Source organism: Gadus chalcogrammus, chromosome 15 (genome assembly GCF_026213295.1).
Source record: "Gadus chalcogrammus isolate NIFS_2021 chromosome 15, NIFS_Gcha_1.0, whole genome shotgun sequence".
NCBI classification, from domain to species: Eukaryota; Metazoa; Chordata; class Actinopteri; order Gadiformes; family Gadidae; genus Gadus; species Gadus chalcogrammus.
In genome coordinates this window covers 858777-875697 of record NC_079426.1, presented here as the reverse complement: position 1 = coordinate 875697, position 16921 = coordinate 858777, and the positions used below count along the sequence as shown (strand labels likewise).

Here is a 16921-nt window from a genome sequence, read left to right as displayed (position 1 = left end):
CTATACTACTACTACTACTATACTACTCTTTACTACTCTGCTCTGGCGTCCCTTTTTCTATAATATACATTTTAATGCCGTTACCACTTTGCAGAGCAATCCATAAAACACACACAAAAAAATGTATAATCATCTTCATAACCATCATCATCAACTATTATTTACAAAATAAAATCCACAAAGCTTTACTGATCAGGATTTAAAAATACGAATGATGCATCATGATACTAATATTTAAATTCCCCCAAATATTTCTAAACCCAGTCCCACATTACGGTTATTGTGGCCATAGGCTACCTATCAGGGCGCTAATCGCAGCTGCCCACAACATGCACAGACTATGCAGAAAACTATACGCTAAGCTATTTCTTACTATAGACTACCACCTAGAGTTCAACACAATCGCAGGTTACAAGAAGGACGGTTTCCAGAAAATCCATGCACTGCAAAGACTGATCAGAATGACTAAGGGCATTGTATAAATTGCTTTAACTTGAAGCTGAATAATTTAGGTTGCAGTTGCGCCCACAAACGGTACTTAAATGTATTTATTTATTTATTCTTATCCCGTGAAAGGAGCGGCGTAGATACCTCGGGGGCAATACGAGGAAAAACGGCGCATGCTATATACCTGGGCACGGAATGGATATGTCCCATGAAGTAGGACTACTGCAGCAAGACTACAGCTCCTTACCCCTTGTTCGAAGAGAGCCCGGATCGTTATGATCATTATGGGACAGTAGCCTTATATGCACACAGGCTACAATATCCACTCGTTTGCTCGGATGTTTTTGTTCTTCAAGCAGGCCTCTGGACAGGACCGCTCCTGTGTCGCGCAGCCCTACTCGTGTACCAATGGACCTTGTTAGGCATCACACGGATTAGGTACATTGGTAGCACTTGGAGGAGATCTGTCACCAACCAAACAGCTCTTGGCGGCTTGCTCGTCTGACCTGTCGCTGGTTTCGAGTGTGAGTTTAATCCAATTATGTGTTCAGAGCCTTACGCCTAAGAATAGTTGCCAACAGCAAAGGTTTCCCGTATTCGCGTATGTGGAAGGACGCCACACACCATTGATGTGTGGAATCATGAATTACCTGCGAGCGTGAATCAGCCGTTATGGAGAAGCGGCCAGACGGCATGGAGTGATCCGGAGGATGTTGGAGCAAAGCTGGGAGCAGTGAAGAGACACACCGTCACGCACACTCTCTCTCACACACACACACACGGATTCTTCACATACACTACGTATGATACGAGGTAAAAGATCCTTAGCCAGCTACTCATTAGCTATTAGCTCTGAGAAATGTCTAGTCTGCTAAGTGGAGCGATGAAGATGAAACTGCCTCCTGCTATTCATATGTGTAAAATTAATTGGGTGGGGGGTGGGGGGAAGCATAGTCACAGATAACATTTCAGCGTCAAACGGATTAGGACTGTGTTACATGGGTAATTGACTGCAGTATTTCTACTAAAGTTTTCTCGTGTATGCCACGCTGTAGGCTGCTGTTGAAATCCTTACGGTCGTCTCTTATGTTATGTTGTGTGTTCGTATCTCATTCCAACACCAATGTAAACAATCCTTTTGGATAAAAATGTGTTGGTTGCACCGGCGTGTGAATGACAGAACATAATTCAGGTATACGCGTTCACATGATGGAGAATGTGGTTGTAAAACGTGGAAACCCACCTCTAGTGGCTTGCCTGTCAGTGAAATGTAATGGACTACTAGTGAATGTGGGGATGGATGGTGTATTGGTTGGATCCTCGGCAGTCGGTGGCTGATAAATGCGGATAACAACCGTTGCCACATGGTCGATTGAATAATACTAATATAATGGCGTGGGAGTTCTCATAGTGCTTAGAGTGCAAATCTTCCAAGTGTCGTGGGTATCATGTCCCTGTGAAGTGGCATCTTAAACAGCTTATAACTTTTTTAGTACATAGTGTGTATAAGCTTTAGGATTACAATCCCATCCTGTTTAACATAACTACAGACCACCGTAGGAATCATGATTACAATGTGTTTTATGGGTCAGGCTTATTTAGGCCTTACTCCACTCACATCTAGACATCTTATAACACTATTCTGCCTATCAAATGCTCCACCTCTGGTTTAACATAGGCCTGCAATTGGGAGAAAGTAAACTGGCATCTTTGAGTAAATCTGTTTAGTGGAACAGCATCACTGGTAGTGTGGACCTTACATAGGGAACTGCCTATTGCCAATTGGCCATAATGTTGACTAGCTTATTCAGTTGAAAGGAAGTAGCCAATGCAGATGGAAATAGCCTCTTGGGCCACCTTGATTTGTATTAGCAATGTTCTGCCTAATTTGTTGTGCGTTATTGTCATGCTTGCTTTTGGACCTAAAAGACCACCGCTGTCGTTTGTCTAGGGGCCTATTGGCAAATATCAGAGGGGGAAATTAGATCGGGGTTTGAAATCTAAGATAAACACCCTTGTTTAATCTTAGATGTGCAGTGTCTGATCTGAACACATTTCAACACAATTATCTCGGCCTACTATTCAAATACTCCTCTGTCCAATGGGATCCTTGCATCTCCACCTTATCTTGTATGTACACACCTATAAATCCTGAGCCGGGATCACACGCGACCAGCTTGCTGTACTAGAATCACACCTAGAACTGTGACCAGTAGATCCCACCCAGTTCTACAGAAAGCCTATTAGTGAAACAAGTGGGGCAGGGAGGGAGAGAGAGAGGGGGGGGGGGGGGAGTGGGAGAGAGAGAGGGACAGAGACAGAAACAGTAAGACAGAGAGCGGGGGAGATCAGGGAGAAAGGAAAACAGCAAGACAGGGAGAGAGTGAAACAGAAAGAGAGAGAGAGAGAGAGGGAGACTGAGGGAATCAAATCAATCAGAGGAAGATTACAAAGGCCAGGCTTTTCCCTCATCTTTTAAGAAACGCCCACTGAAGATGTCAACTACACGACGTAGATTCAGAGAAATAGAACAGTATTCTTTAAGATGGGAGACATTTGTATTTGGAGTTGTAAATGGAAGATGGGGTGGGGTTGAACTACATCGAAAAACGGGATAAGAAGCTTGCGATTCCATAAGAAGGACTTAAATGAAGGCTAGAATATGGGTGTTGGAGGTGCATATGACTGTCATCAATAAATAAGTCTTGTAAGATATATTTACAGCACTACTACTACTGCTTTGGTTGAAAAATGAAAGTGGCATGCTCGTATAAATAGCTTATTCTGTATATTGAATATTGTGCCATTTTACCTCCTGCAGGCGTGCGCAAAGACGGTGCGGGATGAGCAGCACATTTGTCACATTGGCGGAAGTGTTGGAGGCCCGAGGGGGCCCTCTAGTGGAGGAGGAGGTGTGGTCGCTGCTGATGGGCACTGCAGAGTCCCTCGTGGATGTGTCCTACAGGGGTATGGCGCGCGCGCTGTCGTTGCAAAACGCCCCTCCCAATCAAGATGGATAAGCCCGGCAAAAATGAATGAAATAGGCCTAGTCTGCCATTATAGTCTACATAAATTCATGTTCTCTTCTGCGTAAACCCAACATTCCTGTAGAAAAATAGGCTGACATCTTTTTTCTCACAATATGCTTTCTTCTTTCGTTTCCTTGTTTATTTATTTCAATATTAGGTAACAACAGCATCTACAACATCATCAGCCCCAGCTCCTTGTTGCTCTCCGCCACGGGTACCCTGGCGTTCAAGAACTGTGCGCTGTCCGATGAGGTATCAACTTTCACCGCTCCGGAGATGCTGCAGGGCCGGGCCAGCTCAGCCAAGCCTGCCATAGAGCGGGTCAGTGCACACACACACACGCACACGCACACACACATCTACACACACACGAACACACACACACATCTACACACACACGAACACACACATCTACACCCACACATGTATGCGCGCACATATACTTGTTCACACATGCACATACACATGCGCACAAACACAAAAACACACAATCAAACACACACACACACACACACACACAATACCTAGATATGTGGTTGACACTAGACTAGTCCTTTACAGTGATTGTGGGAGTGTTTGATTGGCTGATCCCAGTTGTAGACGTGTTTGATGTTGAATTGGTGAATCTGTGTTCTGACCTCCATGTTGTTGTGAGGGAAGGATGCAGCAGTGTAATCATCCCTGCACATTTGCAGGATTTGTCGTCATGTGAGTGAGTAACGGACGCAGAGATGCCACCTGGTGGTTACACAGCGAGAGTGACTATCCAGCCGGGATTTAGCTGTCCTGCTCTGTTAATTTATTGAGCGTGTCAATAGAAAAAAGAAAGAATGAAACCAGGGTCATCTGATGGATATAATTTAAAGCCAATAACTTCATTTATTAACACGTTTCCAAAAGTGCATCTGTCTGGGCTACCATGCTAGGAAAATGCTGTCTTGGTATTACCAAGACAGCACTTTCCTAGCATGGCAGCCCCTAGATCTAGGGGGTGGCCCCTGGATCTAGGCCCCCCCCCCCACGTTGGTAAGCTGTATATCACTACTCACTGGTGGATTTCTTTCATTCCCCAGATGCTGGTGTACTCCCTGGGAATGACTCTGTACTGGTCAGTCGACTATCATCTACCTCAGAACCAGGTCGGGTCCTTACACACGCACACACACACACACACACACACACACATAAACACACACACACACACACACACACACACACACACACACACACACACACACACCCACACGCACACACACACACACACACACACACACACACACACACACACACACACACACACACACACACACACACACATACACACACACACACACACATACACACACGCACACACACACACGCACACGCACACGCACACATATACACACACACACACACACACACACACACACACGCATACACAGACACACACACACACTCACACAGCCACACCAAAGTGATATCACACAGTAATGATCCAGTACTTTGTACTCATTAATGATCCGGGACTCTGGGCGTTCAACAGCCTGTTCAGTTGAGTGACAACCTGAACGGCCTCCTTCTGAGCATGTGCGAGGACCTGGTCCACCGCAGGTTGAACCTGAACTCCATCCTGGAGGCCTGTGAGTCTCAGAACAAGACCACGCTCCTGCCCCCTCCCTCCAAAGTCATCCGTCAGCTGGTGGATGAGGTCCTTCACGAGTCGGTGAGTGCATCCGTCATTATATCAGATCATCTTATGTTTGGTCGTCTTCATGTGTGTCCAAATGAGAATGAGCATAAGCAGGAGGATATGTCATAGCTCATCATCATAGGAGAATTGCTTTCTTCTCTTGGAACTAAAATTGCCATTGGAGTCAAGACCATGCAATCAGAACCCATTCCAAAGAAATGTAATTCCAATGAATCGACGGTGTTGGTCAGATGGTGTTTTTCCGCCTAATATTATACTTAAGAATAGGCTGTTCATCTACCCTCTAGCCACTACAAATAATGTATCACACAAGTTGAACGCCTTTCAGTGGTCAGGACCACTGAAAGGCCATAAAGTGTGTCAGTCAGTCAGTCAGTCAGTCAGTCAGTCAGTCAGTCAGTAAGAGAAACTGAAGGCCAGCCTATCGTTTCCTCATTCTGCAGCTGGACCACGGCTCTCTCTCGGACAGCAACGTCCCTCTGAGCGGCAGGAGCCAGATGATCAGAGAGCGTCTTCACGGTGAGACTCCCCCAGTCTCTAGAGACCCACTGTAGTCACTGTGTTGTGTCTGAGCGCTGCTGGGTTAACTAGCTGTATCTAGTGTTTCATTATCCGATGTATGTTCTCTGAGGAAGAGCCAACCGAATGCTTTGCATGAGGGGCCGTGTGCGATGCATATGTGTAAGCAAGTTTGACTTATGTCCTCATGTCCTCATATCTTTGGCTCCATTCTTAGCGGTTGTTAGTGTGTTGTAAAAACATCATATTGATATGTCACATTAATGCCGTCATCATAGTTTTGTTGTGCACAATCTAAACGTCAATCTCAATCATTTGAAGTGTGATATAAACATTCACTTTGAAACGTTTTGTGCACAAGGTTGCTGGAGCTGTCCACTTGTGTCATGAAATGAGTACAGACGGAATATCAAGAAATCCATATTGGCTCAATACGTGCGATCACAAAAATGTGCAAACAAACTTTGAAATGTTTAGCGATGGCTCAAGTATTTTATTCCTTCCGCGATTCATTCAACAGAAACCTTGCTCCCTTGCTTAACCCATTTACTGTAGCATGCACCTCAACATCGGTTGATAAAAAAAACTAGATTCAGTGAAGTTGTCATAGACTAATAGGCATTGTTGTCTGGACCAAAGGCTGGGTGCAGGTCAATAGGATTAAGGCTTTACCCTAAAGACGGGCGCGGATTAAGATACTTGGACAGCCAGTATATCAAGCACTCATTTTAGTCGCTTAGCTTAACCTCTCCCCTAGCCAGGATTCTGTCACAGAAACCTCAGTGTCTCTGCGAAGGACGACCACGGATGAGTTATCGCGCCCGGCGCCGTTCCTCTTCTACATGCTGGCGTTACCTTGTTGTTGACAGGGCGGAGGGGGCAGTTTGCTGATTTCAGCGACGGCTCTGCGGCAGAAGGGAGAAGATACTCAACAGACTCTGACTCAAAGTCAGGTAAGCCTGTGTGAGAGGAAGGCAAACCCCAGGTGTTTCACAGCAGCAGCCAGCACAAAGGCCTAGAGGGAAGACATCTTTTAAATGTCTATGGCATTCTTTTGAATACCATACATCTAAAAATAAATCATACTAGATCATTCGGTGCTGACTACAGTTGTTCTTGCTAGGCCATTCATGTGTTCACCCTGGCGTCTCATGTGTTCCCCCGTGGTCTATCGTGCATTCTTCATGGCTCGGCAAGCTGGATGGTGTTATTGCGAGGCCATTCGTGTGCTCACCGAGCTGCATGCTGGCATGTGTTCACCACGGCTAGCATGCATCCATTACATCTATTCATGTGTTCACCAGAGGTAGTCCCGCGTTCCTCGCGGCTAGTTGTGTGTTCTTGCCGGGCTGTTCATGTGTTCATCGCGGCCTTGTCCGTCTCATTCATTCATAGGGAGTCTACCTCCGCGACCCTGGAGGCACAGACCAAGGAGCTCCCCCATCCCTCTGTACCCCTCTTCTTTAGACAGGTAACGCACACACATACACACACACACACACACACACACACACACACACACACACACACACACACACACACACACACACACACACACACACACACACACACTTTGTCCATTCAGCCTTTAGCTTACTTGAAAATAATAGAAAGTCGTGGGTGCCAGCAAAACAACATGGATAGTGAGAGGGACGTACAAATACATGAACAAATGTGATCATAATCAGACTCACTAGTTTCTCTCTAGTTTGGTATTAAAGTGAATTGACCGAGGGCGTCAGAAAGAGGTCGGGTATCAATAGTAGTCGCTCCTTCGGCTAGTAAATACTTCGCTGAATATTTAAATATGTCATATTGAACGTAGAAAGCTCCCATCCTGTCCCAGGACCTATCACACAACCGCGCCCTTCTCCTCCATCGCCCCCCCACACAGGTTCCCTCGTGGCGTCCGTCACCGGGACAGCACCAGCAGCTGGCTCTGTCGTAGTCCCCATCAGGACACGTCACCCAAGGCTTCGGTCCGAACACACAGTCCCTCCATCACCTTCAGCGAGTCCTCGCTCAGCCTCAACCAGAGGAAGGCCAAGGTAGGAACCTTCCTCTCTCGAGGTGTGTGTTGGTGTGCGTTGTGACGTGCGGGGATCTGATGCCAGGAGCGCTTTTATATGTTGGGATTATTTGCATGGATCAACGACTGTGTCCTTATTGTTTTTATTCATAGTGAACTACAACCACTGATGTTTTGTTTGTTTTTAGCAGTTAAATTAGAGGGGTTTCAGAAGAAACCAGGTTATTGTATTTTATTAATTTTTTTATGTGGAGAACCACAACTTTTAGTTTTTGAGCATCGGGCATAAAGGTATTTTTTTCTGAAGGTGAAACAACAGGAGAGCTGATCCTGCGGTGACGTCAGCAACGTACTCTAAATCGATATATATATATATATATATATATATATATATATATTCACTTCAATGTCAATGATGGAGAACAGAGCGGATCCCAGTGAGGGTGTTGGGTCACAGCGTGTCAGCCACAGTACTGTCGGCGCGGCGGACGCTCAGCAGAGGGTACCCTGGGTAATGTCCACAGAGCCAGCTCATGTGCCCTGTGTCTCAGCAGGCGCTGGGTCCCGAGTTCCTCAGGATGACGGACGACCAACAACAGACGGTTCTCGAGCTGCCGGGATCCATCGTGGTAAAACATTCTAATTATCAGTTGAGCTCCTCTTCCCCCCCTGCCTCTTATCTTGTATTCTTGTGTTCTAGTCTTATATTCTACGTAAAAAAAACAACGGTTTTGTTCATATGGATGTGTTGTTGGTGTGTCTTAATATTGGTATTATTGTCTTGGTTGTAAGCTTTGATTTCATCATTATCTTCTGTTGTTCTTGTCTTTTTGCATGACTTATGCAGTGTGATTTTGTGTTCTTGTCTGCCTGTGTGTATGTTTCGGTATGAATTTGTGTGCCTGTGTGTGTGCTTGTGTTTGTGTGTTACCGTATGTGTTTGTGTACACGTGTGCATGTGTGTGTGTGTGTGTGTGTGTGTGTGTATGTGTGTGCGTGTGTGTGTGTGTGTGCGTGTGTGTGCGTGAGTGCGTGTGTGTGTGTGTGTGTGTGTGTTTTGTGTGTGTGTGTGTGTGTGTGTGTGTGTTTTTGTGTGTTTTTGTGTGTGTGTGTGTGTGTGTGTGTGTGTGTGTGTTTTTGTGTGTGTATGTGTGTGTGTTTTTGTGTGTGTGTGTGTGTGTGTGTGTGTGTGTGTGTGTGTGTGTGTGTGTGTGTGTGTGTGTGTGTGTGTGTGTGTCTGTGTGTGTGTGTGTGTGTGTGTGTGTGTGTGTGTGTGTGTGTGTGTGTGTGTGTGTGTGTGTGTGTGTGTGCACCTCAGTCCAAGAAGGGCCGCTCGTGCGCGTCCCAGCGGGAGGTGAATGTGACGCTGCCTAGTGCCCAGTGTGTTGTGGTCCGCTGCGACCTTAAGTCCAGGGCCAGGGATGTGTTTGACATGGTGGTGGCCCATGCAAACCTGGTGGAGCACTTCTACTTTGGCCTTGCCTTCCTAGATGGTAATGGTTCATCACAAGGCTGCGGCCTTGTTTGTGTGTTTATGCATTGATCTAGGAAGTGTCAAATGTATGTACAATCATACATGCACTTGAACCTTTGAATGTTGAATGCTGGAATACATTTCAAGTTCAAGTTGTACATACAAGTTAATATATGAATATATTAAAAAGCATGAGCATGTACTACCAAGATACTGTATATATGTATATTTTTTGTATAGATATATATATTATTGTGTAGTATGCTGTAGAACTTTGGCATACATGTAAAGTGATCCACAGATCATAGGCAAAGTAAAAACATTAAGCTATACTGGATGTACTTTATAAACAATCACATACTTAGAGATGTTATATGGCAAATGTTTGCTCTGATCATTTCGGAAATGTTGTCTCATTATTGTACCTAATATTTTATATTTTAACAGATGATGAATATTTTTTTTTGGATCACGAGATCAAAATATCGAAAGTCGCCCCAGAGTATTGGAAGAAAATGCCGTTGTCCACCTTTGCATTGTTTTTACGCGTGAAATTCTATGTGGACGATATCTCCTTCGTTTTGTAAGTACAATTATTTTATGATCTTGATTGTATTTTGATGCCAAGTTTAAAGTCACATTTTGCATGTTAAAACCGATGAGGGTTTTTCATCAGATGTGTTGTTTTTCTGCTCCAAGACACAGACTGACTCGTCACCAGTACTTCCTGCAGATGAGGAAGGACATCCTGGAAGACAGGCTACACTGTAACGAGGAGACAGGCATGTTCCTGGCGGCTCTCGCCCTGCAGGCAGAGTTTGGGGATTACATGCCAGAGGTACCATTGCTAAACAAAACCCCTAACCCTAACCCTAACCCTTATCATAAACCTATGCCTAACCTTTACCCTTACACATAAGCCTTACCCTAGCCGCAACACCTAGTCCCAACCCTAACCCTAAAAAACGGCATCAGCATGACATTGATTGTTATACTATTGTATTATCATTATATATTTCAAGTGGGTGATTTTATCCAAAGCGTCTAACAATAACATCAATGCATTCATACTTAGCCTGAGTGACCTCAGAGAGAAACCCCAACCGCTGCCAAATAGTTTTAGAGAGGAATATTATTGATTGAATAAAGTAGATGATTGTGCCATTGATATGATTATCACTCCGCCGCCTCCAAACCCGTCTGTTGTTGTTGTGTCTGGCAGCTGTACGGTAAGAGCTACTACCAACCCGAGCACTACGTCTCTAAGAGGATGCTGGAGACGATGGCTCTGCCCACGCTGAAGGAGGAGCTACCGCGGCTCCACGCTCGCCACGCCCAGATGCTGCACGAGGAGGCCGAGATCGAGTACCTCAAGGTACCAACAACAACAACAACAACCGCGCTCACAAACAAACACACGTACACCGTCTAGGTCTGGAGCGGCCTTGATGAGGATGTTCATGATTGATTGATTGATTGATTGATACTTTATTCATCCCATAGGGAAATTGTAGGCATCCAGTGGCAGAATATACATACTTACACATGCATGTCTCACACACATAAAAGGAATCTAAAACACTCACAGCTACATACAACTAAAGGGTATGAGTACAGAGCATACAGAGTGTTTACTAGGCCTGATAAAGAAAGATTCTATTGAGACATTGACCATGATGATAAGGCGAGAAGATGATAAGCTGTGAGGCTGGCAGAATCAGGGACATCTTGTAAATTACGGAAGAATGGCTTGTCATTTAAATAAAGTTATCTGAAAGACCGCTGACTTAAGGGTCCGTTTGCCCAACGCTCCCAGATCACCCAGCAGCTGCCTGAGTACGGCGTGATGTTCTACCGGGTGGGCCGGGAGAAGAGGCCGGTGGTGGGAGAGCTGGTGCTGGGCATCTGCGCCAAGGGGATCGTCCTCTACGAGACCAAGAACCACATGCGCACGGTCACCCGGCGCTTCCTCTGGAGGGAGACCGACTCCATCTCCACAGGGGTACGGCTCGCCGCGCTGTCCTCGCCCTCCCCCAGCTGACCGCTGCCTCACGGCCGTCCGATGAGTCAGGCTCATGATTTAGAATTACGACCAAACTGCTGCTATTCATAAGACGTGTGTGGAAGCAACGATGCAAGAAATCTGTGTAGCGTTTTCCAAACTTAAAAATTAGGGTCACCGGCCGGAAAGGTTGGTCCATGGTTCTACTGCTTCACATCATGTTGTGCTCTGGGGGGTTTGGTCCATGGTTCTACTGCTTCACATCATGTTGTGCTCCAGGGGGGGTTTGGTCCATGGTTCTACTGCTTCACATCATGTTGTGCTCCAGGGGGGGTTTGGTCCATGGTTCTACTGCTTTACATGTTGTGCCCTGGGGGGTTGGTCCATGGTTCTACTGCTTCACATGTTGTGCTCTGGGGGGTTTGGTCCATGGTTCTACTGCTTTACATCATGCTGTGCCCTGGGGGGTTGGTCCATGGTTCTACTGCTTTACATGTTGTGCTCTGGGGGGGTTGGTCCATGGTTCTACTGCTTTACATCATGCTGTGCCCTGGGGGGTTTGGTCCATGGTTCTACTGCTTTACATGCTGTGCCCTGGGGGGGTTTCAGCGGCGGAAGCTGACCCTAGAGTGTGGCGGACCCAGCGGGAAGAAGCACAGCTTTGTGACGGAGAGCTCCAAGATAGCCCAGTACCTGCTGAACCTCTGCTCCGCCCAGCACAAGTTCCACAGTGAGATGGCGTCCAGACAGCTCAACCACAGCGCGGTGCAAGGTGGGGGCACTTCCAACCGCAGTTAGTGGGCAAGAGGGCTCTTAATGATTTAAACCACGCATCGACAGACCCCGCCGGATAGAAACCCTCTGTGAGGCTTTCTGCTGAGCCGACTCGAGGCTTCTGCTGTGTCTCCGTCCAATTAGATCATTTTGTGCTAGCAGCACTGAACGGTGTGGGTGGGCGCTAGGCTAGCCATGTCTTCACGACGGCTAATGAAGTGTTAGCAAAAACACAACCCAACGTTGTTACAGGCGACCTTCGATGTGTCCTCGCCTGTAACGACGACACATTCGAGGTCGATCCCTTCTAAGGAAAAGGGAAGAGGGGATCAGAAGGACGGGATAGTAACCTGACCTCCCTTCTCCCCGATCCCTGACCAGAGGAGAGCATGGAGAAGTACGCGGACGCGGTGTGCCGCCTGCGCAACAACGAGCTGAAGCGCATCTCGTGCTCAGAGGGCATGCTGAACATGGTGGGGCTGGCGGCCGGCCAGCAGGACGCCCTGTCCAAGTCCTGCGACAACCTGACAGCCAAGCTGGAGGCCCGGCTGCGGCAGCAGAGGGAGCTGCGCAGGGAGATGAGCCGGGAGATGGTGATGTCCGGGAGCAACAGGGAGCTCTCGGAGGCAGAAGACCCCCGGGAGGCCAGGGAGAGACAGGGCTGCACCAGGTGACCCCCCCCCCCCCCCCCCCTCGTCTACCAGCACCGCGCTGGGGGAGGTTCTGCTGCTCTACAGCGTTTGTTCAGTGTATTCTTGTCCTTGAATCTTTTCATGTTCGCAGAGCTAGTGTTTTCCTATGGATGCGAGTGACAATTGTAGCCTAGCATGTTTATAAGCTTTCAGATGAATTGGTTTTTTAAAGCAGAGTATTTTGTTTTTTGCAGCTCGGCAGATGTCTTTCCCAGATGGATGTCCAGTGTCTCTCTCCAGAAACAGGACTCCTCTTCCTCCATACGATGTAAACCATCTGTTTTTCCAACTGTTGTGCCATCTCTCTACTCATCTGTCCGTTGAACTAATTCACCACTCCTCTCCGCAGTCGACACTCCGACCAGAACCCCACCAGAGAGAGAGATCATCTGCGTGACCATAAAGAAAGATCCCAAATTAGGCTTCGGTGAGCACGGAGCGACTGCCGTCGGGCGTTCGGTTCGACCTCCTGAATCACACAGAGAACACACAGTGGGTTCCACACGTTGGGTTCCCTCCTCTGCTCACCTCTAACCCCTCCCCAGGGTTCGTGATCGTGGGAGAGGACAACACCGGTAGACTGGACTTGGGCATCTTCATCGCCTCCATCGTCCCCGAGGGCCCAGCGGATAAGGACGGCAGAATCCGACCAGGTAGTTCAGCAACAGCTGATCAGTCCGTTTTATACCAGCTGTTCATTGTTACCGGCTGTACAGCGTAACACGCGAGGAGGTATCATACGGTGACCCCGTGGTGTTTCGATTCTCCAGGGGGGCGTCTGATCTCTCTGAATAAGACCAGTCTGGAGGGGGTGACGTTCAGCGATGCCGCCGCCATCCTGCAGTCCAGCCCGGACGAGGTGGAGCTCATCGTGTCCCAGCCCAAACGTACGACCCGCTCCTGATTCATCCTGCTGGCTCCTAGGTCCATACGTACTGATTCATCCTGCTGGCTCCTCGATCCATACGTACTGATTCATCCTGCTGGCTCCTAGGTCCATACGTACTGATTCATCCTGCTGGCTCCTCGATCCATACGTACTGATCCATCCTGCTGGCTCCTAGGTCCATACGTACTGATCCATCCTGCTGGCTCCTCGATCCATACGTACTGATTCACCCTGCTGGCTCCTCGGTCCATACGTACTGATCCATCCTGCTGGCTCCTAGGTTCATACGTACTGATTCATCCTGCTGGCTCCTAGGTTCATACGTACTGATTCATCCTGCTGGCTCCTAGGTTCATGCGTACTGATTCATCCTGCTGGCTCCTAGGTTCATACGTACTGATTCATCCTGCTGGCTCCTAGGTTCATACGTACTGATCCATCCTGCTGGCTCCTAGGTCCATACGTACTGATTCATCCTGCTGGCTCCTAGGTTCATACGTACTGATTCATCCTGCTGGCTCCTAGGTCCATACGTACTGATTGATCCTGCTGGCTCCTCGATCCATACGTACTGATTCAGAATCAGAAAACTTTATTGATCCCCGGGGGGAAATTGTTTCGTTCCAGGTGCTCCGTGCAAATAGAAATTACAAGCATAGAAGATAAGATTATAAAATAGAAAATTATAAATAGATTCATTACTGCCATGCAGTCGAGCGTCAGTACAACCTGCAGTTGTGTTCTCTACTTTTTGGTTCTCATTCATCATTCCTCACGTGTTAATCCTGCATCTCAGTCTCCCTGAAGGACAGTAAGAGCTTCCTGACCCAGAGTAACCTGGGGCTGGCCCTGGAGAAAGGCTTCGGCTCCCAGACCACCCTGAACAGCACCGAGTTCAGACCTGCCATGGAGGAGCTGGAGGAGGCCCTGGCCCTGGCCAACATGGCCGCCCCCAAGCTGGGCCGGCGGCTCCACGTCCCCGTGGTGCGCATACTGGACGCCCAGGTCAGAACCACGGCTCGGCCCACTGACCCGCTCACCCTGTAGACCACACTCCTCTTAGAGACCCAGGTTTGACCTTCCCTCCATCCCCACCTTCTTCAACCCCAACCCTCCCTGTCTCTTTTTTCACCATCCTGTCCATCATGATGCACAAAGCCAATAAGAATATACTTAAAAATAAACTGATTGACAGAAGGTGAAGGTGGATGAATCGGTCACACCGGGTAAACGCTTTAATGGATTGATTTATTAATGGGATTGAATGACCCTGATGTAACTATTCCCCAACGCCGGTCAGACCCAACAACAGTCGTGGCTGGCGTCACCCTCCCTGTTGACGCTCCTCTCATCGTTCCCCGCTCTCTTTCAGGACCCCTGTTCCAGATCTCCCTCCATCTGCAGTCTCAAAATGGGGGAGCAGCTGATCGTGGAGCTGAAGAAGAACGATGGTAGCCTTGGCATAAGTGTGGCTGTGAGTTACTAACATACTAACATACTAACATACTACATGATACTAACATGTGTGTGGTTATGACTTACATGCACAACTGTTCCTCAACTGTGATGATGTACATCACTCTAACAAATCTAACAAATCTAACAAACCTAACAATTCTAACAAAAGGTTTTTTAAGTAATTTCAATGATGATATCAGCCCTTATATGAGATTAATATAGTTAATCTGTCTATTTGAGCATACCGTTAACAGGCTTAACTTCACATACGTCGTGCATACACGTCATTATGCCTGGAGAAAGTGACAGCAGCAAACAAGGATTCTTCGAAGGTCTGTCACATGACTGATGCCGTTGTCCAATCACAGGGCGGGATAAACACCAACGTGCGTTTTGGAGGGATCTACATCAAGACTCTGGTGTCGGGTGGCGCGGCCGAGCTGGACGCCAGAATCCAAATAGGTAAACAAACTCAGTAGAACGTTGTGGAGGTTTCACTTCCTTCCACTGACCTTTGGCCTCCTGGTGACCCTCACCGACCTCTGTCCTCTCCTAAAGCGTCAGTGTAGCGGGGGTTCAAACTCTCAACAGGACTTTGGCCTCATTATCGGATGCTTTGGAAGCACACGCTCAATAATCGTATAGTTAAGTAAACCAGGAAGTATGTTGTAATGGTGTTATCCGATCCATAAACTGAAACCTCATTGAAATGATAGAATTGACATTATATTTACAAGAATAAAACCTTTGTCCATGACATTGTCTACGTCTGCGTTATCTGTGCTTCAGTGAGCAGAAACTACACACGTTACACAGGGATTGACCTGCACACACTGTGCTGCATGCATACACACCCTCAATACTGCTATTTACGTGTGTGTGTGTGTGTGTGTGTGTGTGTGTGTGTGTGTGTGTGTGTGCGTGTGTGCGTGTGTGTGTGTGTGTGTGCGTGTGTGTGTGCGCGTGTGCGTGTGCGTGTGTGTGTGTGTGTGTGTGTGTGTGTAACAGGGGACAGACTGCTGGAGGTTGATGGTTTCAACCTGAGGGGCGTGACTCATCGACAGGCTGTGGAGTGCCTGAAGAGGACTGGAGAGGTAAAACACACACACACACACACACACACACACACACACACACACACACACACCACACACACACACACACACACACACACACACACACATGATAGACACACAAGACAAAAGCATTGACGCATGGTGCATACACACAAACACACGGTCTGTTATCTGTCTACATATGTTTTTATTTTAGCCCATGCTAAGGCGCTTTGAGTCAGGCCGCTGACGCACAGTGCCGATGCCTAAGCTGTCCTCCACTCAGCTTAACCTCCTCACCCCCCACTCCTCCCGCTGATTAACATCAACCACACTGTTACTCAGACGCTCCTCAGGCTCAGAGCTTCATTAACATGAAACCAGCGCGGAGAAACAGACTGCCGGGACAGAAACACCCAGAAACCAATAGTACTGCAGTGTACTGATGTGTGCATCATAGGACATTTACACATACCAGCATGGTGCTACATGGTGTGTGTGTGTGTGTGTGTGTGTGTGTGTGTGTTGTGTGTGTGTGTGTGTGTGTGTGTGTGTGTGTGTGTGTGTGTGTGTGTGTGTGTGTGTGTGTGTGTGTGTGTGCGTGTGCGTGTGCGTGTATTCCCCTGTAGGTGGTGAGTCTGCTTTTGGAGAGAGAGCCCATGGTGGTTCTGGATACCAGGTCTGAATCGCCCTGCCCCCCCCTGGCCCACAGCCAATCACTGGCCATGAAGATCGACGTCCCCATGGAAACGACCTTGAGTGGCAAGCCCAAGGACTACAGCTTTGTAACCGATGGTAAGAGCTGGTGCCCTGACACAGAAATCAAAGTGACACTCACTCTCAGTTAGACACACACACCT

At 47.6% G+C, this 16921-nt stretch overlaps 1 protein-coding gene across 1 annotated transcript in view; it reads left to right on the top strand.

Moving 5' to 3' along the window:
* The first annotated feature begins 917 nt into the window (after nucleotides 1-917).
* The window catches only part of ptpn20 (protein tyrosine phosphatase non-receptor type 20), a 33552-nt gene continuing 17548 nt past the window's right edge, over nucleotides 918-16921 (top strand). Inside the window, 26 exon segments of the mRNA XM_056609834.1 lie at nucleotides 918-1260; nucleotides 3269-3414; nucleotides 3634-3797; nucleotides 4550-4615; nucleotides 5002-5181; nucleotides 5613-5688; nucleotides 6558-6641; nucleotides 7084-7159; nucleotides 7583-7736; nucleotides 8272-8346; nucleotides 9036-9210; nucleotides 9639-9774; nucleotides 9891-10029; nucleotides 10414-10566; nucleotides 11008-11193; nucleotides 11803-11965; nucleotides 12349-12637; nucleotides 12854-12927; nucleotides 13009-13086; nucleotides 13205-13312; nucleotides 13430-13591; nucleotides 14345-14553; nucleotides 14921-15022; nucleotides 15375-15468; nucleotides 16015-16100; nucleotides 16691-16856. Coding sequence (XP_056465809.1) covers nucleotides 3291-3414; nucleotides 3634-3797; nucleotides 4550-4615; nucleotides 5002-5181; nucleotides 5613-5688; nucleotides 6558-6641; nucleotides 7084-7159; nucleotides 7583-7736; nucleotides 8272-8346; nucleotides 9036-9210; nucleotides 9639-9774; nucleotides 9891-10029; nucleotides 10414-10566; nucleotides 11008-11193; nucleotides 11803-11965; nucleotides 12349-12637; nucleotides 12854-12927; nucleotides 13009-13086; nucleotides 13205-13312; nucleotides 13430-13591; nucleotides 14345-14553; nucleotides 14921-15022; nucleotides 15375-15468; nucleotides 16015-16100; nucleotides 16691-16856 — 3319 coding nt within the window. The 5' untranslated portion in view covers nucleotides 918-1260; nucleotides 3269-3290.